General features: G+C 40.0%; 1 protein-coding gene across 1 annotated transcript in view; it reads right to left on the bottom strand.

The window, feature by feature from the left end:
- The window catches only part of cnih3 (cornichon family AMPA receptor auxiliary protein 3), a 136,699-nt gene that overhangs the window by 68,094 nt on the left and 42,204 nt on the right, over positions 1 to 26,401 (bottom strand). Inside the window, exon 3 of the mRNA XM_028605752.1 lies at positions 16,793 to 16,840. Within this exon, the coding sequence (XP_028461553.1) occupies positions 16,793 to 16,840 (48 nt within the window). The remainder of the gene's footprint in view (positions 1 to 16,792; positions 16,841 to 26,401) is intronic.

The following is a 26,401-nucleotide window of genomic DNA, read 5'->3' on the forward strand; positions in this document are numbered from 1 at the left end:
ACTGCATCCATACACCCTCATACACCACTGATCTTGACTACCACACCTCATTGTCTTTCTGTTTGCACTTTTATTTAATAAATGACAGTTTGTTATTATTAAGTTTGCTGTGCAGCTCCCTCTTTTGTTGTCAGCCGGTCGTAACAGCCTATATAAAGGAATCCCCTGCTACCCTTTACCTGGATACACTAACACAGGCTTTTCTGGTGTTATGCCAAAACCTGTGACCCATCAGAATGTGTGACTGTAGTCACTGTAGTAGACTGTATGTCTACCTGCCATAAATCATTTTGTGGGAAAAATCGTACCCAAGCAAAGGCATTAATAAAAACTATATGAAAATAGCGTTCTTTGTAGTGTACTGTTACACAAATTACAGTTTCAGAAACATTTAAAAGTTACATATAGTTACCTAACCAAAAAAACATTTATTTTTTTCTGGAAATACGTCTGAAAAAGTGGGGCCATTATTTGAACAGATGTCGCCAACAACATGAAACGAGTAAAACGCGTGTTGCCCTCCTAACTGAAGCAAGTCACCATCCCTCACAGCTAGCTAGAGCCAGGGCCTGAAACATGGAGAGACACAGCGACCGTCTCGGACAGTCTTGAGCTGGACTCAGGCCAGCTGATGGTCGTGCTGCAACTCAGCTGTTCAAGTCGCAGATGCTAGTTTTAGAATGTAAGGGACGTCACCTGTTTCAACAGCCAATAGAGAAGTCAGCTGGTAAAAGTCAGCTATAAACTATAGAAATTAAATGATCCGTAATCCATTTTATTTTAATGTTACAAACAGCTGGTCGAAATGGCAGAGTTTTAGACGGAGCCTCAACAACCGCCCAAAAGCACGGTAACGTTTTATGGTCAAGCCAGATAGACAGACACTGAAGAGAGAGCACCCAGCGGCGTTAGAACAAAGCAGTGAAACAGAGAAATAAAACGTGTTTTCGTAGCCTAGAAATCTAGATGCACCCTAGCGGCAGCAAATGTAATTTGCAGCCAGAGTTGTCTAGCAACTCTCCGTTTGCTTGTGAGCTGGAAAAACCAAACTTTAGTCAGGCCAATCACATCGTGTATAGAGTCGGTGGGCGAGCTTAACATAATGACGGCAGAGTTGCGACGGTTCCGTGTGAATTCCCTGCTACTTAAAAACAAAGAAGATGGCTGCTGCTGTTGGTGAACAGCAATCTTTCGAATTGGCTTTGCTACTCTGGAAGACTTTGAGTTAAGCTTTTCTTTGAGAAAAGAACAAAGAATGGCACTGAAGTCCTTCTTAAAAAAGGAAGAGGTGTTTGGAGTTTTGCTCTGTTTGGTTGTAGCGCTATCCTATTGTGTGCAGAGGGAATTTGAAAGACAACCGTTTATCCCGCCCCTCGGATTGATCACTTCTAATGGTGTGTTCCCAGACCCAGACCAGATCTGATGCCTGTACTACGAAGCAGGATTTGGTGTTAACGAGCTAACTTAAGGCTCAACCCAGGATTTTCTGTACTACGAAGGTGGATCAGTTGTTATTGGGTAACTCTTGCTGAACACCTAACCTGGTCGGGAACAGGTTAAGTTGGAGATCAGAGATCAACCGGTGTAAAAGCACCGCCTACTGACCAATCAATAGGTCGATTGATAACCATTCTTAAAGAAGACTGATAACCATTCTTAAAGAAGATCAGGCGGAGCTCGGTGCACGGAGAGAGAGAGGGGGAGAGAGGGGTGCACTCATAAAAGTTAACATTTAGGGACCAACAACCCCTTTAAAATGGGTATTTTTATGATATATAGCCTATATATTTTAATGGGAGAGAATTACATATCGGCTTCTTGCGCACATCAGTTTAAATTATGTTTTTATATTTTTTATTTGCTCTCACAATCGTTTCCCATTGCCAAGGTTGCAACTGAAATAATAGGCTAAAGCAACGACAGTTTATGGAAAGATCTAGTGTAATTATGGCCAGATCTGGGTCCTGATTGATGGGGAATTGATATTGCAGTTGTGATTTAAACATCTACAGCGTCGGCTTATTTATTTTTTTTGCCAGTTTTCCTTCCTGTTTTAGGAAGCAGCGACTGTATTGCATTTTGCCTGGAAAACTGAGTCTGTGTCTTTCAAATTTATGTAGAATTATAATTTGCTCTTCTTATATAGAACATGCAGCTCTGGTAGATGTTTGCGATTGGTCGTGGTGCGCAAACATCGCCTCTTTTATGTGAACGCGCGCGTCTCTAGACAAACCTGGGTTGATTGAACTAGTTGATAACCACCTTCGTGACACCGGTTATTCCGGGACCGCAGTTGTTAGGGTTACTGAAAGAAATCCAGGCCATGTTGATCTTGCTTCGTAGTACAGGCCTTATCTTGATGTGGGTCTGGCTTGTCAGGCTAGTGTTTTCACTGATAACTGTAGCAAGCATCTTACTATCACTAACATTATCCACATTTATATTTAGATGCTACAAATGATATATTCAGTTACGAAAAAGCCTCAAAGTCGGTAGTTAGAACAGAAGTACAACAAGGCATTGTCATGGAGACAATACACAAAAATGCAAACAGCCAGAGAAAATCTTACCGTGGTCCTCAAAGTGGCTACTTCCAAGAGATTGACAGGAGAGTGTGTGATTACATGACTGAAAAACTGAATGATGGGATGCCCATTAGCAGAGCAGTCATTCAGCTGAAGGCCTTGGAAATATTTACTGCTAATATAAATGTGACACTTTCATCTAAAAAGATATTGAAAATGTTATTTTATTTAAAAGATGTTAAAAACAACAGCCTACCTTGTTTTAATCAATGTGTTTTTATTAGAATTATTTTCAAATCAATTATTTTATTTATAAAAACAAGATTTGGTCTTCAAAAAGTATTTTTCCAAAATTTTGTCTATAAAGACTGGGGTCGTCTTATAATCAGGGCCGTCTCATATTCGGACCCATACGGTATTTTATTTAAGAAATTGACATTCGCAAATATTACAGTCTATAGACACATTTATTTTATATCATTAGGTTTTGGCAAATTATATAGATATATTTCAGGAACAATATTAACAACGTAGACTGCAGTATTAATATGGGTTAACTGAACAATAACAACACTCAACTGATGCGAATGCATCTGCCTGACAATGACATAAGTTAGCGTCTGCACATTCAACTGTTCCCTCAGTGATAAATGCATTTCATTAAAATAATTTGCACATGATAAAAAAAAGATTACTCTGTGGCGTTATTAGATGTCAAAACTCCACAAGATAACTCATGGTGCATTTATATATTATTATTATTATGAAACCCAAATTTGGGGCAGGAGAGTGAGGATGCAGACAGACTGAATGTGGCTAACAACTCAAATGCAGTTAACTGCTTTGTTGCAATTGAGGGTCGCAAATAATACAAATAACACAGGAGCTGCATCTGAACAAACTTTTATTTGATCAATACATGCATTAAATGAACCGGTACAAGGTGTGAGTGTTTACCACACCATGATTTTCCAGGTCACAGTTCATTTAAGTGAACGTATATGTTTTGTGCTCTTCACGAGTGGTTTGTTGATTTCCTTTTTATCTTGGTCACTGCTTTCAGCCTGGTCATGCTCAGTGGGTTATCACTTATGAGAGAAAGATTCGGTAAAAAGAGCCCAGGTGTTTGATGGGAAGGGAAAAAGGACAGGATTGTTAAAAAAAATATGATGCTTTTGTTGGTTGTACTTTTTTAGTTACGAATACTGATGCAGCCTGAGGTCACCACTGAAGATACAAAGTTCTCCAGGAAGCTCTAACCCCCATTTTGTGAAATCTTTGAATCATAAAAGCTCACTCCAGTGCCTCTAAATTATTACAAAAACAAAACAAAAAACACAATGAACATTACTACTGTTTATCAAATAAAGCCCACTTTCATCACACTGCGCTTCTGCTTTTATTAAAATCAAGTGTTGTGGGCGCCCGGATAGCACAGTTGTTAGAGCTGGTGCGCACATATAGAGGTTTACTTCTCACTCCTACTCGCAGCGGGCCCGGGTTTGACTCCGACCTGTGGCGCTTTGCTGCATGTCATTCCCCCCTTTCATGTCTTCAGCTGTCCTATCAAAATAAAGGCTGAAAATGCCCCCAAAAAAATCTTTAAAAAAAATCAAGTGTTGCAGTCAATTTAATCATACTTTCTTCAGCTCAGTTTTCGTCAATAGTTTACTTAAGTTCAAGCCTTTTGTGCAGCATCCTGAGGAGCTGTGCTAAATGCCATCACTCCTCTGTCACTCTACTGACTGATTGATTGTGATGGTCAGTTCCCTCTGGCATTAAATCCAGAAGATGCTAATAAGCACATGTAGCTTGTGGGATCTTAAGGGACACTGAGGCCATTTCACAGATACAGTTAACCAAATTGTGATTTTGTGGCATGCAGACCACTTGCTAGCAAATATTCAAAAGACCAACCAATTAACAATTTTACAGTGTAGTGAGTGTAACAACAGAGTTCATAAAAGCATTTGTGTTGCATGTGTGTGCTAGGTGCAAGAATATCTGGCATATGTCATGATATGTGGAAACTTCCACAATCACTCCTCCCTGAGTGGTCAGTGTCTGACACACTGTTAAAATGTTAAAGACAACAGATTCACTCCTTGTCTTCACCAGCCAGCAGGTCAGCAGCAGTCCTCTGTTACCCTTATTCACACAAATTGCATCAAAGTGGCAGGACTGTCATAAGCCTGATTTAGTTTACTTACTCAGTTCTGATAGGGCAGTTATTTAATGCCATTGCCACTATACAGGCAGACTAAGTAGTTCATTTCCCAAGGAAATCTTTTCCATGCTATGTTTTTCTTATTTAAGTCCCATTAGCTCATTTAAGATTTATTCGGACTCAGAGGCAGAGTAAGGCAGATTAGGGTGGGACATGCCTTCGCCATCCTTGGCTGGATTCCAGTGACATAGAAAAGAGCATTCCAGAGCCATGTATCTGATCAGCCTCTCTTGTAGCAGAACAGTACCTATTATCATAAATATTAGAGATGCGGTGACCGGAATTGGCAGATTTTTTTGTCATCGGCCATGACCAAGCGACCTGCCGGTCATTCTGACATATGCCGATTTTATGCCTGTCAAATTCATTCGGGCGCCACATGATTTACATTGCGCAACAACACCCTCTGCCTCTGACGCCCTGCTGGGCGCTGGATGAGACTCTGTATTAAATAAATAAATAAATAAATAAAAAGACACGCTGTATTAACGTTACTGTTTTAAACGCTTTCCAGGTTAGGTTACTTCCTTCAGTGTTTAGTTTTGTTGCTAAACTGTGGGGTACCGTCTATTTGCTGGATTGTTCCGAGGTAACCGTCGATAGCTAACGTTAGCAGATAAGCCTGTTGACAGCAATGGTAGTGTTCATATTTATGCACAATGACACATAAAGCAAACTTGCTAAAAAATGAACTACACGCTGTTTTCAAGTAACGTTACTGTTGACGTTCAAACAGGCCTGTGTGTGTGTTTTGAGAAATATTTTTATACTGCTCTAAGGCTATATTTATTAAATTTTTATTGTTATTTATATATTATTTTATTGCCATTACCTGTTTTCCCTGTTTTCAGACATACAGAAGTTTAGTTTGCTAAATATAGCACATTTTTATGGTTGGATATTGGATGTGAAAAGAAGGAAATGGTTCTTCCATAACACTGCACTTTAGATGTGTGTTCATGTGTGTACACCAGGAGTAATTTTTATAGTTCTATTTTATAGTGATTGATTATCTATTAAAAAAATGTCTATGTTCTATGCAACATGTAAAATTTTCTATTAAAGAAAAGATAGAAAATAAATATTTGTATGTGCTGTAAATTGGTCAAACTCAATGAAAAATCAGAAATCGGAATTGGCCTAGAAAATTGTAATCGGTGTATCTCTAATAAATATGAAGCAATCTGTTACCTGCGCTAAGTAGGTCATGTTTTTTGCTCGGTTTGTCTGTTTTCTGTTGTCATTCAGCAGGATTACCAAAAAACTACAGGCCTGATTTTCATGAAACTTAGTGGAAGGGTGTAGCATAGGCCAAGAAAGAGTCATTACATTATATTTTGGAGCAGATTCAAATCATGGTGCAGACATGCAAAATTATTTTTTGCTTTAGTTAACATTACAAGAAAGTGCATAGAGGACTGTATAGGGATCCCGCGGTAAAAGTTCCTCTTTTTTTTTGCTTGTGGAGAGCAACGTGACACATGAAACTATATTGATGAGGACTGGCGAGTTAAATCGGCCATCCGACAGTATAGCAGGCAGACACACAGCTGACAACCTGCAGGTTGAGTCGATGGAGACATGCTCGGACATACACGCAGTGGACTTGTGTCAGTCCCGCAAGAGGTTTCAGGAAAGTGGCTGCATGTGTCCGACAATGCACAAAACATTAACACCAGTACAAGCCTACAGCTCTTCGCAGACACGGAGTGCGGAAAGTGTGTCAGAGCCTCCCGGACAGGTGAAATGAGACTCTGTTTCCTGTGCTTTCTTTTGGAAGGCTGGCTGCCAAAAATCACACCTTACTAGCTAATTAATTAAGTTAAACACTAGCTATCAGTAAACAGAAGGTAGTGGCTGGTGTGTGCGCCAGTGTTTATGCGTTTGTGTGTCGGCCTGCCCCCACATTTGGCGACTGGCAACCCTGCACAGTACTGTGAAACAGTAGCCATTTAATTTACTTTGTAAATGTAAGAGAAGTTGATTGAAGAATTTTCAACGTGCTTGAATCATCTCCATAGTGGAGTTTAGTTCTGTTTGTTTTTCAACAGTATTTTGTTACAAAGAAAACAGAAGTGTTACTAAGGTATATTGTTAATAATGCATATAGTTTGTTATATATTGTTTTTTATATTGTTGTTATATCTACCAAAGAGCATGTGTTAAAGTATAATATTAATTATATCCAGGTATTCGCCCCTCTTCTCTCCAGAAACCTTATTATTAAAGTGAAATGGACAGAAATTAAATGCAATCTGGCAAAAGTGACATTCTCTTCACAAACACCTCTTTGACACAACACAGTGCTTTCTACAGTTACTCTGGTGTCTTCCTGGTTTTAGCAGCTTTTACCTCATCAACTTTTCACAGAACGTCATTTGAATTTATCATTTTGTGTGAATTTACTGCAGTCAATGGTTGGGAGTTACCATGGTAACCACCATTAGTCAATCCAGATAAAACTCAAAAAAATGAAAGATCCTGTTGGTTGTTTACTTCCATGGATCTACATAATCACCAGTGTGTGCACATACATACACGCACACACACACAAAACACTATTGCACTGAGATAACTGTGCTGCAACAATGGGCACAAACGTGGACTTCCACCAACACACAGGCATGTGAAAGTGTGCACACAAACAGTGCCTAACAGAAGCAGATATTGTAGCTCAGCACAGCACCACTCAATTTCTGACTCCTCTCATCTCTTTCCAATGTGAGGAGACACACTCACAGAGCCAGAGAAAGTGGGGAGTGGGGGGTACACAAGAGAGCAGAAAAATATAAAAGTGAATAAGAAAAAATAAGAGCGCAAGAGGAGTGAGAAGTCAGAAGACTCAGAAGTGTTGAGAGCAGGGTGCAAAAAGAAGAGAGGGAGGGCGACCAATTTTACAACAGGTCTTACAGTAAGAACAGTAACATGTCTGATGTGTGATTTTGGGTCTTTGTGTGGTTGCCCTCTGATCTATTCTGATTTAAATCTAGCACTGCATTCATGTCCCCCCCTATAATTTGTGAATATTCATTGAGGGAGAGCAATTCATTGGGAAAAACTTTACGTCATAATGTAGAATAAAATAAAATAAAATAAATACTACAAGATTGTTGCTTCATCGAGTGACGACACCAAAACCAAGGACTCCATTGTTACTGTTGCGGATATGCGCACTCACTAGACAAAAGTAGTTAAGGTCTATCAGGCAGGATATCTTATATATGCACCACAATAAGGAGTAGGAAAATAGTGGGTTTTTCCCGAGTCTAACCAATGAATTGCTCTCTCTCAATGAATATTCACTAATTATAGGGGGGACATGAATGCAGTGCTAGATTTAAATCAGGATAGATCATGGGGCAACCACACAAATACCCCAAAACACACATCTGACATGTTTAGAGCAGTTGTGGAATCCCAACATTTTACGATATATGGAGGATGCACAATCCTACTAGCAAGGATTACACCTTTTTTTCCACACGTCACCTCACACACTCCCGCATTGATTATATTCTGTGTTCTAGTGAGCTTAAGGCAATGTTCCACACGACAGCAATAGAACTAGCAATTCTGTCTGATCACAATGCGCTGATAACCACATTCCATTGTGATGTGTTAGGAGAAAGGTCTAGAAGGTGGCAATTTAATGAGTGAGTTTAGAGCCAAACTGGCTGAGTTTATATCAATCAATACTGACTCAGTTTCGGACCCGGCATTCATTTGGCAAGCAACTAAAGGATTTATTAGCGATTTCACAGAGAAAAAGCGAGGCAAGGATTGCGGAGTTGGAAGAACGTTGTAAATCTCTCTAAAGACGTTTTTTTCTAAATCTACACATACTCTTTTAGTCACGAGTCGACCAGAGCTAAATGATTTGCTAAGAAGGAGAGCTGAATTCATAATGCACAGAGTGAGGCAAATTATTATTATTATTTTAATGGTTGCGAACCAAGCAAATTGTTGGCTCTGAAATTAAAAACAAGCGAGTCCAGAGCTACTATCGACAGCATCCGCATGGACTGAGGTATCTCAACGAATCCTAAAGATATCAACGCCACTTTCCAATCCTTTTATTCAAAGTTGTATGAGACCTCCTGCAATCCAGATCCGACACAGTGCCAGGAGTTCCTAAAAGAGCTAAACCTGCTTCTTCTTGACCCAGAGGAGGCAGAAGAACTGGATCAACCCATAACATTGGAGGAACTTAAATCAGCATTAAAAACAGTTAAAAAAGGGAAAACGCCGGGGTTGGATGGAATTCCATCAGAACTTCTACTACAGTAATTTGACATATTAGGATCTATCATTTTACAAACTTTAACCTTGGCCATAGAGATGGGCACTTTTCATCAACAAACCAACACTGCACTAATTTCTGTTATACCCAAAAAGTTACGGGGTGCTCAAACTACAGGCCCATCAGCCTCATTGGGACTGATATTAAGCTCTAATCCAAAGTCTTGGCACTCCGCTTAGAACGCTTTATTGAGAAGCTAGTCCACCCCGACCAATAAGGTTTTATACCAAAGTGTCACGCTGCAGACAATGTACGCAGATTATTTAATGTAATAGAAGAAGCCAGAAACCTTCCAACAATGGCAGCAGTTTTATCAGTGGACGCGGAAAAGGCTTTTGACCGCCTAGAGTGGAACTACTTGTGGCAAGTAATGAAGAGGCTTGGTTTGGGGGCCAAGTTCATTGACATGGTGCGAATCCCATGGCCATAGTCTCAACCAATGGCTTGCATTCTCAGCCATTTCCCATCGAACCGGGCTCTCAACAGAGATGCCCGCTCTCCCCCATGCTATTTGCGATCTCTCTTGAACTGTTAGCCCAAGCCATAAGGTAAAATAAAATATGTAATGTCCAGATTAAATCCAATAACAGTTCAATATCATTATTTGCAGATGATATTTTGTTGTACATCTCTGATCTTGAGGACTCTATTCCAAATATTCTTAAGATCTTCAACGAATTTGGCTCAATCTCTGGCTATAAAATTAATTGGAATAAATCAGCTGTGACATCAGCTATTAGTGGTACAATACCAACCCAAAGCAAAATTACATATTTGGGAATCATCATACACGCATCACTACAGGACAAATATGAAACTATGTTCAGTAATGTTCAAAGGGATCTGACCAGGTGGACCGCGCTGCCGGCATCACTGCAGTCCAGGATTGCTGAAGTTCAATGATCCCTCTACCCCCACCAATACATTTCTGGAAGAAACTTGATACCTTAATTCGGCAGTATATTTGGAACAACCTCCCCAACTTTAAAATGTATCACAAGGCCTTTCAGCTACAGGCCCTCAGAGTGTGGATGGACCCCTCATCTACAGTTCCATGGAGAAGAATAGAGCAAAACCTCATTGAAAGTCTAAGACTGCAACACCTGGCCTTTGCAGGTGTATATATGGCACAATACATACTTAATGTCTGGTAACAAACCTTTTGCTTGTAAGCAGTGTAGGGATAGAGGTATTTATACTCTAGACCAGTTATTCAATGATAAAGGTATGTTGAGTTTCGAAGACCTGAGTGCTAGTTTTGAGATCCAAGGACATCCTTTTACTTCGTCTTGAGGTGCACCCAGTCATTAAAACGCCCATGTTATGCTCATTTTCAGGTTCATAATTGTATTTTAAGGTTGTACCAGAAAAGGTTTACATGGTTTAATTTTCAAAAAACACCATATTTTTGTTGTACTGCACAGCTCTCTCACTGCTGCAGATCCTCTTTTCACCTGGTCTCTGTTTTAGCTACAGAGTGAGACCTCTTTTCTTCTTCTTTTGTAGTATCTTTGATTGCACTCGCACATGCGCAGTACCTCAGATGTAGATCATGTCAGCTAGCTAGACAGTAAAAGAAAGGCTTCTCCACCTTCAGTCAGTTACAAGGCAGGATTAGCTGGGAGACTTCTAAATGAGGGTGCACATGTAAGTAGTTCTTTTGTAGATTATGGTGAACTTGTGTGTGTGTTGTGTTTGCTTTGCTATTGAGAACAAGGTTAGCATGCTAACGGTTGCGGTTAACCAGCTTGTTTAGGCTTGTGACGTCACAAGCCGTGCCGATTTTGAACAGTTCACCCGGAGACTGAAGGCAGGACACAGTCAGAAACCGTATCTCACTCAAAACAGCATGGATGGATTTTTTTCAAAGTTTGTATGCACGTGGAAGCACCAGAGACACAAAAGAACACCCCAAATCCCAGAAAAAGTGTATTTTTCAAAATATGGGCACTTTAAATGTTTTGTTGATTTCCCTGTAAGAGGATTAGTGTCCAACATTTATGCTAAGTTGTTGTAAGTATCTATAGGAGAACTCCCAATAGTAAAGAAATGGGAATGAGAGCTGAGCCCTGAGGGGAACACAATTAATTGGGAGGCTGTTTGGGACAACATTTTCCAATGTTCCAAGAACCCAAATCACCAGTATATCCACTTCAACATATGCCATAGGACATAGTGGACTCCTCAGAAGAGATACTGTACATCTCGAAAGCCATTCCCACTCCCTATTGTACGTTCTGTCAACCTGAACAAACTGGAACTTTCCTGCATATGGTCTGGGGTGTGAACATGTGCATGAGTTCTGGCAAAAAACAACATCAATACTATCTGATGTGATAGGATATCTAATTCCTACTGACACAATTGTTTTTGTTACTTAATGATGACTCTAAATTACACCTGCTTGAGAGTTTTCCCAAAAAGTTAAGTAAGGGACCAATTAAATAAGACATTATTTAGGCCTATAGACTGCAGTTTGCTAAGAGGGACTGATATGATATGATCAAAAGAACAATTTGCACCAAGTAAAGAATTCCAAGGACAAAGGCACAATAAAGGTGCTGTAAGTTTCTTTTCAAGCCAGGGATGTATTAAATTGTGATTTGAATAACACCAATGGCACTGAGTGTATGGTGAGTGTGTGATGTGGCACATTCTGTAGTATTTAATAAATGGTGCAACATAAAGCAAACAATCATTTCAAACTTAAGTTTTAATTCTCACTGAAAGTTCCTTCTCTCTCTTTTTGTGTCAACTTGTGAAGATTGTTTTCTAAGGGACCCAAACATCATTTTAAAAGTCATGGATTTGATAATCAACAGATGACACAAGTGAACAATTAAAGACAGCATGTTGGCAATTAAAAAAAAACCTTGGCATTTTTAAAAATAAAAACATGCGCTTATCCTGCGTCACCTACGCATTACTACACTTAGAAAGGTTTAGAGAAAGGGGTGGATGGAGAGAAGAGGAGGACAGAAAGAAATGGAGAGAAATGCTGAAACAGAGGAGGAGAGAGGAAAAGGGGCAAGACAGGTCCAAAAATAAAGGCAGGAAGAGCAGGTTACACTCAGGTTTGCTCAGTTGCTGTGACAACGCGCCGGCTCATTGCTTCAAGCCACAAGACTAAATGAATAACACACACACACACACACACACACACACACACACACACACACACACACACACACACGCACACGCACACACACAGTTGAGAGTAAAGAACACAGTATATCCCCTCAAGCTATTATATCTGCATGTGTTTGCGAGCATCCAAAACTCATCAGAACACAATACACTCTATTGAGAACAAAAATGGCCATGTCCATATACCTGCATGTGTATGTGTGTCTGTAGTGAAAACTATCAAATAGGTATGCCAACATGAAGAAACACAGCCAAAGCTTTTAACCAAATCAATCAGAACCACCGTGCTGTGACTGTGCCAGTTGGAGCGAGCAGAATAGTTTTAGCAGAGAAAAGAAGACCTCTGGAGAAAGGAGCAAAAAAACCCTGACAATGCAGCAGATCCTCCTGCATCAGGACATCAGGCATTCAAACTGACATGCACAGCATTCAACAGAGTCCAAATATAGCTCATAATTTGTGTTTATGAAGTTCATAAACTGTGAGATGTATGAATTTGACTAGATGTATTAAAAGGGGAATTGTCACTTGAGGCACTTGTCTGTGATGTATTCACTTTACACAACTCTTTGCATTGGTTGAATCACTAGATAATGCTGTTCGTCAATCACCTCATACATTAAAGGGGCTGTACTCGAAACAGCAGGCTGGGATTTCCTCCACAGACGGACAGGCTATTAAAACAAAGAACAGAGAGATTACAACACACACAGAGGGAGTGTGACTTTATTCTCTACTCAGGACACCATTACTCCACTATAACTTTACATAGCAAAAAATTGTTTGATGCTATTTTAATCTTCTACAATACAATAGTACAGCCCCTTTAAAGTAAGGTTAGACAATATGGTGATACAGTATATATACTGTGAGATGATAGAAATGTTTTTAGCCTGTTTTGCGATACCACTTCTTCTGAGGTACTGTAGATATCTGTGGTTGTATGAGGCCTTTGCCAGAAATATATTTGATCATCCAGGAGCCAGATCATTGTTCACACAGGGAATTATTCAGGCGTTGTGACCCCCTTCTGGCAGAAATTGTGTGCAATTCTAAAATTAGTCAGGGGTTACCAATCTAATGGTATGTTGATTTCATTACAGGTTTAGAAGGTCTCTGATCGCAGACTTTGGAAGATGGTTTTTCATGAAAACACTTTTTGAAATGGAATTCCATATGGTAAACATAAATTAGGTGGCATTCTACTTTAAAGGAATACGCCACCGTTTGTTGAAATAGGGTTATTTACTGTCTCCTCTATATTTACAGTGGGGCAAAAAAGTATTTAGTCAGCCACCAATTGTGCAAGTTCTCTCACTTAAAAAGATGAGAGAGGCCTGTAATTTTCATCATAGGTACACTTCAACTATGAGAGACAAAATGATATGGAGACTGGCTAGGCCACTCCAGGACCTTGAAATGCTTCTTACAAAGCCACTCTTCATTGCCCGGGCGGTGTGTTTGGGATCATTGTCATGCTGAAAGACCCAACCAAGTTTCATCTTCAATGCACTTGCTGATGGAAAGAGGTTTTCACTCAAAATCTCACGATATGTGGCCCCATTCATTCTTTCCTTTACACGGCTCAGTCGTCCTGGTCCCTTTGCAGAAAAACAGCCCCAAAGCATGATGTTTCCACCCCCATGCTTCACAGTAGGTATGGTGTTCTTTGGATGCAACTCAGCATTCTTTCTCCTCCAAACCCGACGAGTTTTTACCAAAAAGTTCTATTTTGGTTTCATCTGACCATATGACATTCTCCCAATCCTCTTCTGGATCATCCAAATGCTCTCTAGCAAACTTCAGACGGGCCTGGACATGTACTGGCTTAAGCAGGGGGACACGTCTGGCCCTGCAGGATTTGAGTCCCTGGCGGCGTAGTGTGTTACTGATGGTAGCCTTTGTTACTTTGGTCCCAGCTCTCTGCAGGTCATTCACTAGGTCCCTTCGTGTGGTTCTGGGATTTTTGCTCACCGTTGTTGTGATCATTTTGACCCCATGGGGTGAGATCTTGCGTGGAGACCCAGATCGAGGGAGATTATCAGTTAGCATGTCGTCAGTAAAAGTGACCCCAACAACAACAAAAACAAAACATAACTACTTCTTGTGGCCTGTGTATTCACAACGAGATAAAATAGCAATGCAGATTAAGACTAGATGATTTCCTAGGCAGATATTGACTTGGGACTATATTGGGTGGAAGTAGGCTACAGCCGAAGCACTGCTACTTGGGCACAGAGATATTGGCAGCCCGCGGGGCTCTGTGGCCGGCGCAAAGTCACTGTTTCCGGGGTTAGTGGACAACCAAATGCCGCTGCCCTTACTGAGCTCCGTCCAGTAACCCATCCAGCGGCTGCCTGCCACGGAGCCCCACCAGGCCCTGTGCATCTCAGTCAGGGAAGCGGCATTTGGTTGTCCACTAACCCAGAAACAGTGACTTTGCTCCAGCCGCAGAGCCCCGCGGGCTGCCTGCCGCGGAGCACCGCCGAGCACTGCGGATCTCAGTCAGGGCAGCGGCATTTGGTTGTCCACTAACCCAGAAACAGTGACTTTGCTCCGGCCGCAGAGCCCCGCAGGCTGCTGATATCTCTGTGCCCGAGTAGCAGTGCTTCGACTCTAGCCTACTTCCACCCAATATAGTCCCAAGTCGCTATCTACCTAGGAAATCGTCTAGTCTTAATCTGCATTGCTATTTTTACTTGTTGTGAATACACAGGCCTTAAGAAGTAATTATTAGGTTTTGTTTTGTTGTTGTTAGGTCACTTTTACTCACAACATGCTAACGGCAACAAAAGATTCCATTCATTATGCTAAGCTAAGCTAGCGGCACCGCCACCGGACTAAGACAATGCATGCACTGAGACAAATATGCGTTTGCCCACCTATATAACCCCTTGACGCCTGAATTTATTCACAATTATATGAACAAAATATTATATGTGTTTCTGGCTCCAAGCTGATGCTAAATTAAGTTGAGATTGTTAATTTGTCTATAGCATATGGAATAGATATAAATTTAGGTATGGTGCAAATTAGCGACAACAGGCATTATGGTAAAATTCTTTACAAAATGGTAAAATGAATAAAACACATAGTAGATTTCATTCACGTCACAAAGTTGTTAGAACTTCTAAACTGTAAATGACAAATACATGGATCTTGACAGGGGCAAGAAAGAAAACACTCTCCTACTCCCTAACATTGACAATAGTTTCTTTAGGTTTAGTCTTAGGGTTAGGTTTAGGGGTAGGATTAGGTTTAGGGTTAGGGTTAGGGGTTAGGGTTATGGTTAATTTCGCTTCCGTGAACCGGATGTATCTCCCACTCCGACCGGTCCTACGGGAAACAAGTGCATGCAAAAGGTTCCGAGGTATGTATCGCATGTAAACAGACCGGCATTGGGGGGAATACACACGCTATCTCGCCTGCAGTCGGAATGGAAGGGGTTTGATGCAAATTAGCGACAGTCGGCGTTAAGGGGATAAATATAGAGCAGATGGTGAATAACCCTATTTCAACAAACGGTGGCGTATTCCTTTAAGCTTCTGCTTGGTGACATGGTGGTAGCACATCTGCAGCTACCTCAAATTATCCCGGCACAGTCACAGGTCACAGCTGCAAGGACAGTGCATCTGGATGTGTGTGACATGTACTGTATGTTCCTTGGTCTGCATTTGTGTGTTCATGCATGTGTGTATTTGTTTCTGCACAAGCACCGCAGGGAGAATGTCCTCCTCAGGGGCCAGTGGACGACCTAAGGGTTTGAGTTGACAACACTGATAACCAAGATCAGCTGTTCAACCAATGAACCTCCAGCATAAACAGACAGACACGTGCACGCACAGTGTGAGTTTCAAAGAGGTGGAGAGAGAAACAGATGTCACATTGAAGCTGGGAGGAGGCCCCTTCTCATCTGCATATGGAGTCCTTAAGGAAAACTGTCTGCGCATGCATGCACCCAAGCATGCACGCATGCACGCACGCACATGCACACACACACACACACACACACACACACACACACACACACACACACACACACACACACAGCATGGCTCTGCAAAGCACAGCACAAGCATGGCAACAACCCAGAACCTCTCAATCTCTGTCTTTGATGTCAGTGCAACATAAGCCAAGAAGACAAAGGAAGCATCACTGTGCAAATCAGAAATTCATTAGAAATTGAACTTCTGAAACTAACCCTGTAGAATACTGATATGCAGCTCTATATACTCATATAACTCAAAAAATCTAAAACTTAATTGTCAAGCAGAAGCCTTGCATTTCTAAAAAGTGAAAAGGAAACTGTTAAAAACCGCTGTCAGGGGTGAGACTAGAACATTTAGTGGATAAATAAATGTAATGAAAGATGCATGAAGCCAAAACATGTATAATATATTTAAAAGTATCAGCTATCAGGTGAGAGCAAGGTGCTCATTGAAAGATTCAATGTTTTTTTTTTTTCCAATACATGTTATGTACTTTCTCAATGGAGTACATATTATTTCACCATTAATATTTATAAGCCAGTTACCAATTACATTCAGAACCTGAATGCCACAAACAAGATTTGATTTGTCCCTCTCTGATTACCTTCCTCAGGAGATTGCAGATCCTCTCGATGTTCCGCAGTCTCTCCCTCTGTGAAGAAACAAACGGGAAAGTATGTTTAAAACTTCCTACGATTCACAGAACATAATTGTATTGATGACTCAGTCAGTTGAGTATGCTAACATCTGGTAAAAGATGAAACAAAATAGAAATAGTGCAAGTTTGTCCTTGTACTTGTACTGAAAGTATAGGTGAAAATACATTCCCAGTATGCTGTTCATTTGTTCAAAATTATATTCCAGAAGAAACTACGGAAACAAATACAGCCAAGTATGCATGAATACATCTTGGACCTCAATTAAATGCTATCAGGTTGAAATTAAATTGAACATTGATTGAACACAAAAGAAAGAGGGGTCAATTCACAACTGGAACCAAAATGTGTGTCACTCCGTTCTTCATAGAAATGAATGGGAAGCTAAATCGGTGGGACCACAACATTAAAAAGTTGTTCTGGGGTACCCTGATAGCTCAGTTGCTAGAGCAGGCGCACATATATAGAGGTCCACTCCTCAATGTGACAGGCCAGGGTTCGACTCCACCCTGTGGCCCTTTGCTGCATGTCATTCCCCCTCTCTCTCCCCTTTCCTGTCTACAGCTGTCCTTTCAAATAAAGGCCTAAAAACTCTTAAAAATAAATAAAGTTGTTCTGAGCATTTAGTACCTGCACTTTAAGAATGGCTGTACTCTAAACCAGAACATAATTTATAGATAAGAACTTTGTGATATTTGTGTAGACAATCCTTTCTTACTATATAAAATCAACAGATATTTTCATAGGCTAATGCTATATGACCTAAGTCATCTCCATAATTCAAACCTAAAAACACACAACACAAACAACTTTTCTTCTGCAGATATCAGACATGATTTTACTCTGCTCAAAGTATCTGAGAGTCAAAGTGGGCACTCGTCAAGCTTGGTGCAATTTATATTCAGTCTAATTGAGTTTGATAAGATACCATTGCATTGGTATGGGTCTCGAGTCAGAGTGTCAATATGTATAATGTCTAAGGGGTTCCAAGTGGGCTTGCTATCAGCTCAGAATATGAGGTGTTATAATTATTGAGAGAATTACACGTATTGCCAAATGGTGGTGCTGCCCGTGTTCTCGATTTAGGTCTGTTTGGGTCGAAAACATTTAGGATGACTAATTATCCCTTGGTCTGTAGAGATCAGGTATGACCTGTGGACCACTTTACAATCTCATCAATCTTTGGATTGTCTGCACATTAGTTGTGTAGTGTGATGGCAAGCAATTTCCTCATATAGACTTTTGGAGTAGAGAGTAATAGACCTTTTCTCCTCAGCACTCACTGTAGTTATAATTGTGTTAACACAGTTACTATATTGTTATATTTGAGTGTTCCAGGCTTGTGTAATAAGTTGTAAAATTCTTAAATCAGCACTTGTCACAGTGCTGACTCTTAAAGCCACCATTTCACCAAAGCTTTTAACATCATCATCAAATATTAACTAATTCCTATAGAGACACATTCTGGACTTGACTGGGCTCCACATGGGGCGATGCATAACTCTGGCTGCTTATGAATCATATATTGATCTGAGTGTCATGCTGTTTATGCTTGTGGACAGTTAGTTGGACTTTATCTCTGCTTCTCATAAGCTGGCTGCAAACGTTAACAACAGAGGCTCCAAGGAAATGATAAAGTATATATATATAAAAAATGTATGCTCATACAGAACATCAAAGCCCGCATGTCTAAAGCTGAACGGATATTTAGTAACCACACAAGAAAAACAGGATTAAAATGTATGAAAATGTGCTGAAATAATTGAAATTAAAACACACTCTGCTGCCTATGAACACTGTATCTATAAGTGTTTGTGATATCCCATAGTAGTCTGCTTATTGTAGTTTACGTTTTCATTTACTGGAAACCACAGGCAGTATCTACTACTGTACTGTTACCTACACGTTTTTTTTAACTTACCTGTGCATTTTTATATCATATGTTTAATGCTGAGTACTGGCAAAAAGCCCACAATTTGTGCTAACAAAATTCTACCTTTGCTGAACTGTGTGTGTGTGTGTGTGTGTGTGTGTGTGTGTGTGTGTGTGTGTGTGTGTGTGTGTGTGTGATGAGGCTGTGAGAGCCCTCGTTGTCCATACACACACACACACACAAACACACACACACACACACACAACTGGCAGCTTTATTCCAAACACACAGTACCTCATGAAATTTGACTCTCAGATTCCCTGTAATTAGTTTGAAGTATTGTACGTTTTTTGCCAGTTGTCTTTTCTTTTATTGTATATAATGGAGCTAATATTAGTCCACTAGGTGTTGATTATTATAATAGTTTATAGACAGTATAACAGTAAAAAACAGTATGTACTGTAGCAAAAATGTTATTATTGGACATTTTGGTCACATATTCAATGTTTTTACCGCTTTTCTGACATTTTTGCCACTTTTTTCAACATTTGTGTTTCCTTTTTCAACGTTTTTGTCACTTTTTTTGAGTTTCTTTGGAGAACTCTTTCAATGTTTTTGTCAAATTTGATTAAGTTTTTGCTGCTTTTTCAATACATGCATACATGACCTGTGACCTCCCTAGATAGTTGGAGATCTCAACCCCCCCAATGTTGAACCCAAAGTTATGCCCTTGATCATATCAAATCAAATGTAGCAGTTGCAGGTTGTGTGATTAAGAAACGTTTCCCACAGTCTCCCACACAGGGATGCGTTTTGATAGACTGAATGTAAACTACCTGTGTGACAAAGTTTTTCGCATTCTGCCTAAGACAGGGACAAAATTGAATGTTGCCAGTTTGCAAACGTGACAAAAATAATAATAAACACTCTTGTTTGTGAGCCTTCATTTAACAGAAATTCCCACCACAGGCAGCTTTAACACCTCCAAGCACCACGCAGCTCTTTCTTTTTTTATCAGAATGTGTGCATATGTGTGTGCTTTTTATAACGCAGTGGGGAAATATGCTTATTCAATTTATTTCAAAGAGTGAGATTTCAAAAGATTAATACCAACCTCATGTCTGTTTCTTAAGTAGGTGTAACTAAATGTAACTGAGCTCAGCCTGATACCGCTGGAGCTAAGCAACCCCTTGACTCTTGTTGTGTTGCGTTAGGTTGTTGAATAATGGATCAACTGGTAGGACCAGAATATACTGTATATACTAGTCAGCCTGGTCTCACAGAATTCCGTGAAATGATCATGAACTGTTAACACTGCATTACGTGGTGGTTGCACGGAATGTGTGAAAATTCCATGTGGCCACCACGGAAAACAATGCCAATGTAAAGTCAATGAGAAGATGACATACTGTAGCATTAAGAGCAACTACGGTAGCAAGTAGTATGAAAGCCGGAAATTCCGCACAGGGAGGTTGGTTGGGGTGGTGGATGGGTCAAACAACATATATGATTATAGCCAGCTCGTTTCAGCTAGTGACGTAGAAAGCTGTGCAGATTTTGAACAGCTCACCCGGAGACTGAAGGCAGGACACATTCAGAAACCGTATCTCACTCAAAACAGCATGGATGGATTTTTTTCAAAGTTTGTATGCATGTGGAAGCACCAGAGACACAAAATAACACCCCAAATCCCAGAAAAAGTGATTTTTTCATAATACGGGCACTTTAAGGAGACGTGATGTTGAACTATGGCGGGATTGGACACTGGCGTGATCTGGTCCGGGAGTGGCAATGCGCGATGCACTCCTGGTGGAGCGGGTGGAGCGGGTGGACAGGAGTGCGCACTTCCTTGCCTCTGCTAGGTTCAAGTGTCCCAAAGCCAGCAAATAATCTTCAAAAGACGTCAGCCAGCGATCCCAGGGAACAGCTGGATCACAGGGAACAGGTAGGAAAGGTAGCGGTGGTGGTAAGACGAGTTCAGACATCCTCGTTCGCCCAAATATTATGTTTGTGCAGGACTCAATAACCACACCGTGTAGCTCCGTTCATGTTGCGTTTACTGAACTGCCGCAAACCTTACATGTTACGATCCTTTCCGTAAATCACTGCTGTAAGCCTTAGAGGCACAGTAAACTGTCTCTCGCAGTGCATAACATAACAGAGTCCAAAAGGACACAATACTGAACGTTTTCAGACATAACAATACATACATACAATACACAAACATACATATTTGATTACTATTTTTTTTTCCAGTTATTTTTATTACCATTTTCCAACAGATTTATACAATTCACTTACAAATATATATATAATTTGTATATGTATGTATATAAACAGAAAACAAAACAAAACGTTAAAAAAGAAAAAGAAAATCCTGCACACACTTGTAGTATTAAGTAAAAATATATCAAATCAGGCATTAGGAGGGCCGTCCAAATTTACTTGTTATAATAATTAATAAAAGGTTAACAAATTGAGTAAAATGTTTGTTCTTTTTTCCTTAAAGAATATTTTATTTTTTCCAGTTGTAAATATTGCATTACGTCTCTAAGGAGGTTTTGATGAGTAGGAGGAAGTTTAGTAAAATTAGTAAGTAGTAGTAGTAGTGGCTAGTAACATCACAAAACACAATACATTAATTTGTGAGCTGTTCAAATGCATGTCTGCAGGTACAACACCAAATAATGACATTACTGGATCTGCTGGGAGTCTAACATTAAAAATTGCTGACAAAGTCTCAATTATTTTAGACCAATAAAGGGTGATGTGGGTACAGTTCCAAAATGTATGTGACAGTGAAGCAGGGGTATAGCCACAACGTTCACAAGAGGCGTCCACTCCCGGAAACATCCTGGACAGTCTTTGATTGGAAAGGTGCAATCGGTGCAGGATTTTAAACTGCAGCAGACCGTGTCTGATACAAACTGAAGAGGAGTGGACCCGCTCTTGAGCTTCGATCCATTGGTCGTCTGTAATGTTTATTCCTGAGTCTTCACTCCAGCATCCCTTATATGGTCAAGTGTAGTCGTACAATCTATCTGTGAAAGGTAATTATATATTCTAGAAATAGATCCTTTTTTGAGTGGGTTGTTCAATAATACATTGGTCGTAGGACATACAAATGTTGCTTTAGTAAAGTTGCGCATTTGCAAGTATCTAAAAAAAGTCTTTGTTATCAATATTAAATTTATGTATTAATTGTTCAAATGTTGGAAATATTTTGTCAATGAAGAGGTCTATAATTGTATGCACTCCTTTAAGGTCCCATTGTTGAAATGATTGACCAGAAAATAGCTTATGTGCTTGATTACCAGTTATTGGTGTAAGGACTGAACATTGATTCCACTGAAAATGTCTTCTGATCTGAGACCAGATTTTTAGTGAGTGAGACACAACAGGATTCTGAGCCTTAAATTTAGAAATATCAGAGGTATAATGTATCAATGATCTCAATGTATTAGGAGAAAAAGCTTGATTTTCCATCTGTTCCCAATCAGGTTGGAGAGAACCATTCCAGAACGACATACATTGAATATTACAGGACCAATAATAGATATATAATAATAATCCCATTCCTCCTATGGGTTTGGGTCTTTGTAAAAAGGATTTTTTAATTCTTGGTGTCTTTTTTTCCAAATAAAGGACGCAACTAAAGAATCTATTTTGGTAAAAAAAAATGTATTAATCAAAATTGGAACACACTGAAATAAAAAATAAATATTTCGGTAAAACATTCATTCTGATAACATTTATTCGGCCAGCGAGAGAGATCGGGAGATCAGACCACCTTTCGATCTGTTGCTCCATTTGTTTATATAGGGTCACATAGTTTTTGCTGAAGAGGCCAGATATTTCCTGCGTGATACTGTATTTATTCCGAGATATTTAAAACAGTCTGAAAAAGCGAAGGGAAAAGGGGTGAACGTATGTACTTGATCTTTTGCCTTAGAGCTGATCAGGAACAATTAGTATTTTTAAGAACTGCAGACTGTGACAGTGGTTTCTCTTGGAAAATGTTTAATTTATGCCTGTGCTCTAAATAATGAAAACCAGAGGTTACTGGAGGCTGCAAATAAGTCTCCAGTAACCACGATAACAATGGAGAGAGATGGTGAAAGAGGAGAAAATAAGTGAACTGTAGTAAAAAATGAAGGTGACTACTGTATCATTTCGTAGAATTTACACATGTTTTATGTTGTTATTTATGTGTGTGTGTGTGTGTGTGTGTGTGTGTGTGTGTGTGTGTGTGTGTGTCAGGGATGGAAATTTAGGGCTGTGACAATAACCGCATCACCGCAATACCGGTGGTGACGTGCCACTACCGCGGTGATGACATCATCACTGCATATATTTTTTTATATTTTATTTTACTTTTTGCTAAACTGTATGTAAAATGAGCGGTGATATTAAATCAACTGTTTCAGGTAGCTGTCTATGTGTTGGAGCGGTGGTTAGCAAGCAAATAAACCCACTGACAGCGCAAGTTATTGTTTATATTTTGGCACAATGTTGACTAATGACAGTAGTAGTGGTCATAGTCAGCGAAAATGTGATCTGAGATGCACATTGCAAAATGTATCTGGAATTGTTCATTAGATACCGTGTATTTGTGATATATGTAAAGCTGAACTGACTCACAGTAGTATAACTGATTTTTATTCTGATTCAAATACTTTCTGTGAGTGTGTGTGTGTGTGTGAGAGTGTGTGTTAAGATTTGCCGACTACAGCATCAAGACATCCACTCTCATCTCCTCAAAACGCCTCATGGGACTTTACCTCATTACACAAGAACAATGGAAGGAAGCGTGGGAAAAAATATGGAAAAATATATTGCAATGCCTTTAACTGTGCATTATTTCAAATGTTCCACAGTATAAGGAGAAGCCATTTCAGCTGAAAAAAGTTTGACTTTGAAGTGTAATGTGAGGCAGCAGCATGATGGGCAAAAAAGGGAATCCATGATTGGGGAGGAGGAACAGCAGGAAAGTGTGGTCAGGGTAAAAATTTGTATTCATGGTGGTAGATTACAGATTGCTGCAGCGTGCACAGGAAGTCTTTCATGTTTCATGCTTAAAAAAAAGCAGAAATATAACCCTCCCTCTGTCCTTGATATGACTTCATCCACTGCACACACATATAACACACACACACACACACACACACACACACACACACACACACACCACAACAGCCCTGAAAGGCCTGATAGCCAATTATTGCCACTGCAATTATCATATCTATTTCTGGTTAAGTCCGCACACCTTATCAAGGACCAGGCCAATTCACTCCTGCAGCATTTCCTGTCGCCTTCATCTTCTGCCAGGTTTGAAGGAGGACATGCAAATATATTCTACTCAGATAATTGTGTGTGTGTGTGTGTGTGTGTGTGTTTGTCAGTGTACGTGTGCGCACACACACCCGCAACTGTCTACTCATTAGCAAGCAATTAGGCTGATGTCTCTTTGAAATGTAACTCAGCAACAATTTACTTGACAAGCGAGAATTTGCTTGACAAGCGAGAGCGGCGCGGAGTATAAACAAGAGTCGGAGGAAGAGAGTGTGTCGGGGGGTTGGGTAGGAAGTGGGAAGGTGGAGGGGTGTTTTAAATTGACCTTTCCTTAACCAGGCCGACCAATTAAGAGCGAATTCTCATTTACAGGCTGTGCATCGTGTAAGTATCATTGGACAATGAACCCCTAAAGATGAAGTGGAAGAGGGTGTTTGTAATGAAAATGTTCTACTGGTGCAAAGTGCGCTGTGAAGTAAATTTCCCCCTTTGACTCAAGTAAGACTTGAACTAAAGCGGGGGAGACAGGCGTGAAGCAGCAAGGGAGATGGAATAATATGGTGAATGAGGGATGGAGGGGAGCATTTAAACAGTGTGAAGAGGCTACTGAAGCTGTCATCACTTGTGCTTGTGTCCTTGCTGGGATGCTGATAAACATCAATCAGTTATGCTAATGAAAACACTCCTAAAATTCACATTCATAAAACATTTCAATAACATCAAAAACACCAGACTCTCTAAGCTCTCTGTCCTCAGTTATTGCTCTGATTTCAGACTCAGATGATATTATCATTGCATATATCGTTGTGCCTGGCTATAGATGTATCCCTTTGTAATAAAGAAATGTGCGCATGTGAATATGTACTGTAAGGGTTCCTGCACACTGCCTGCGTGGCGTGAGAGTGTCAGCTGCGTGGCGTGTCCGTTTTTATTTCGGCTCCCATGTTAACAGGTTAGAGCTTGTACACTGCCTGTGTGAAATGCACGCTTCAAAAATGTGTGCATGCTAGAAATAGGACCAATGCCTATTTTTCACGTGACAGCGTTTCCAGGCAAAATAGAATATGAAAAGATGTTTATATGTAATTTCGACACAAATACATTTAATAAATTACATTGTGATGAAAGTCTCTAGGTTTTGACATAAATGCAATATAAATATAATTTAAAAAAATAATAATAAATAATTATCAATTTTCAAATATTGCACCTGTCAATACAGAACGAAATAGCCTATTTTGCCGTCAATACTGCCGACGTTGTTTTTGCTGTAATCAAATCAGTATATATTTATGTTTAACATGAAGTATACTACTGCTTGAGTGCAGTACATTTCCACAACTCTCTCCCCATATGTTGAACAAGGGTAATCCAGATCATTATCAATGGGAAACATACATGTGTACAGACAAGGCTAGCAGCAGTAGCGCTGCGTCAGACACGTTTCCGGTGGGCAAAGATATAGAAAACGCCATGCAGCCGCCACACAACTGACAACAGAAACCCACGCTCATGCCACACAGCCAGTATGCAGGATCCCTAATAGTGTGCTTCCTCACGCAAATCTGTCTGTCTGAGCAGCGGTGTAGTCTAATGTATTGTAGTGGGTATACTGTACTGTATATATATATATATATATTGGCCAGAATCTGCCTTTGGGGGGGTCTGGTTGTCATCCCCCAAGGAAGTCTTGAGCATCAACAACTTCATTTCCTGTATTCGGATACACTTTTATGCACCAATTTATGGTGGAAATACCTTTATTTAGCCTATGTGAAGAAGAAAATAATAGATGACAAATCAAAACTATAATGGAAAGTATGTTGTTGCGTGTCATTTGGCATTATAAGTGGGTACTGCGTATACCTGCGTATCACGTAGATTACACCACAGCTGCAGAGTGTGTGTGTGCATGTGTGTAACAGTCAAACAACATACTGTATGCCATGAGCATGGGAACTACACAATAAACCCTGGCCACTGTGGGAAACAAAAAAAAGAAAAATGAACTTGACCAAGCTAACAAGCTTGCTAACAGACTGTCAGAAAGAGAATATCAAAATGGGTAAAAAATGTAGTTAAATTTAGTTAATTTATGGAGTCATTTCAGGAGTATAACCGCCAAGTCTGATGCGCAAGAGCGTCTGTATCCTTTTGTTATAGCTGATGGGCCATTAATGCATCAACCCTCTTCATCTCTGTTGCGCTGCATTATTCTCTTTAGCAGCAAAAGACACATGCAGCCCCACACACTATTTCCAGCCAGATAGTTTATCTTACAGCTTGAACTCACACAAAACTTGTGTTATCTTAGCAGTGTACAGTAAAATGATGAACTCTGGTACGCTTCGGCGCGATTTGTTTGTGGTGAGAACATGATCTAACATGATCC

This window comes from Perca flavescens, chromosome 18 (genome assembly GCF_004354835.1).
Source record: "Perca flavescens isolate YP-PL-M2 chromosome 18, PFLA_1.0, whole genome shotgun sequence".
Lineage (NCBI taxonomy): Eukaryota > Metazoa > Chordata > Actinopteri > Perciformes > Percidae > Perca > Perca flavescens.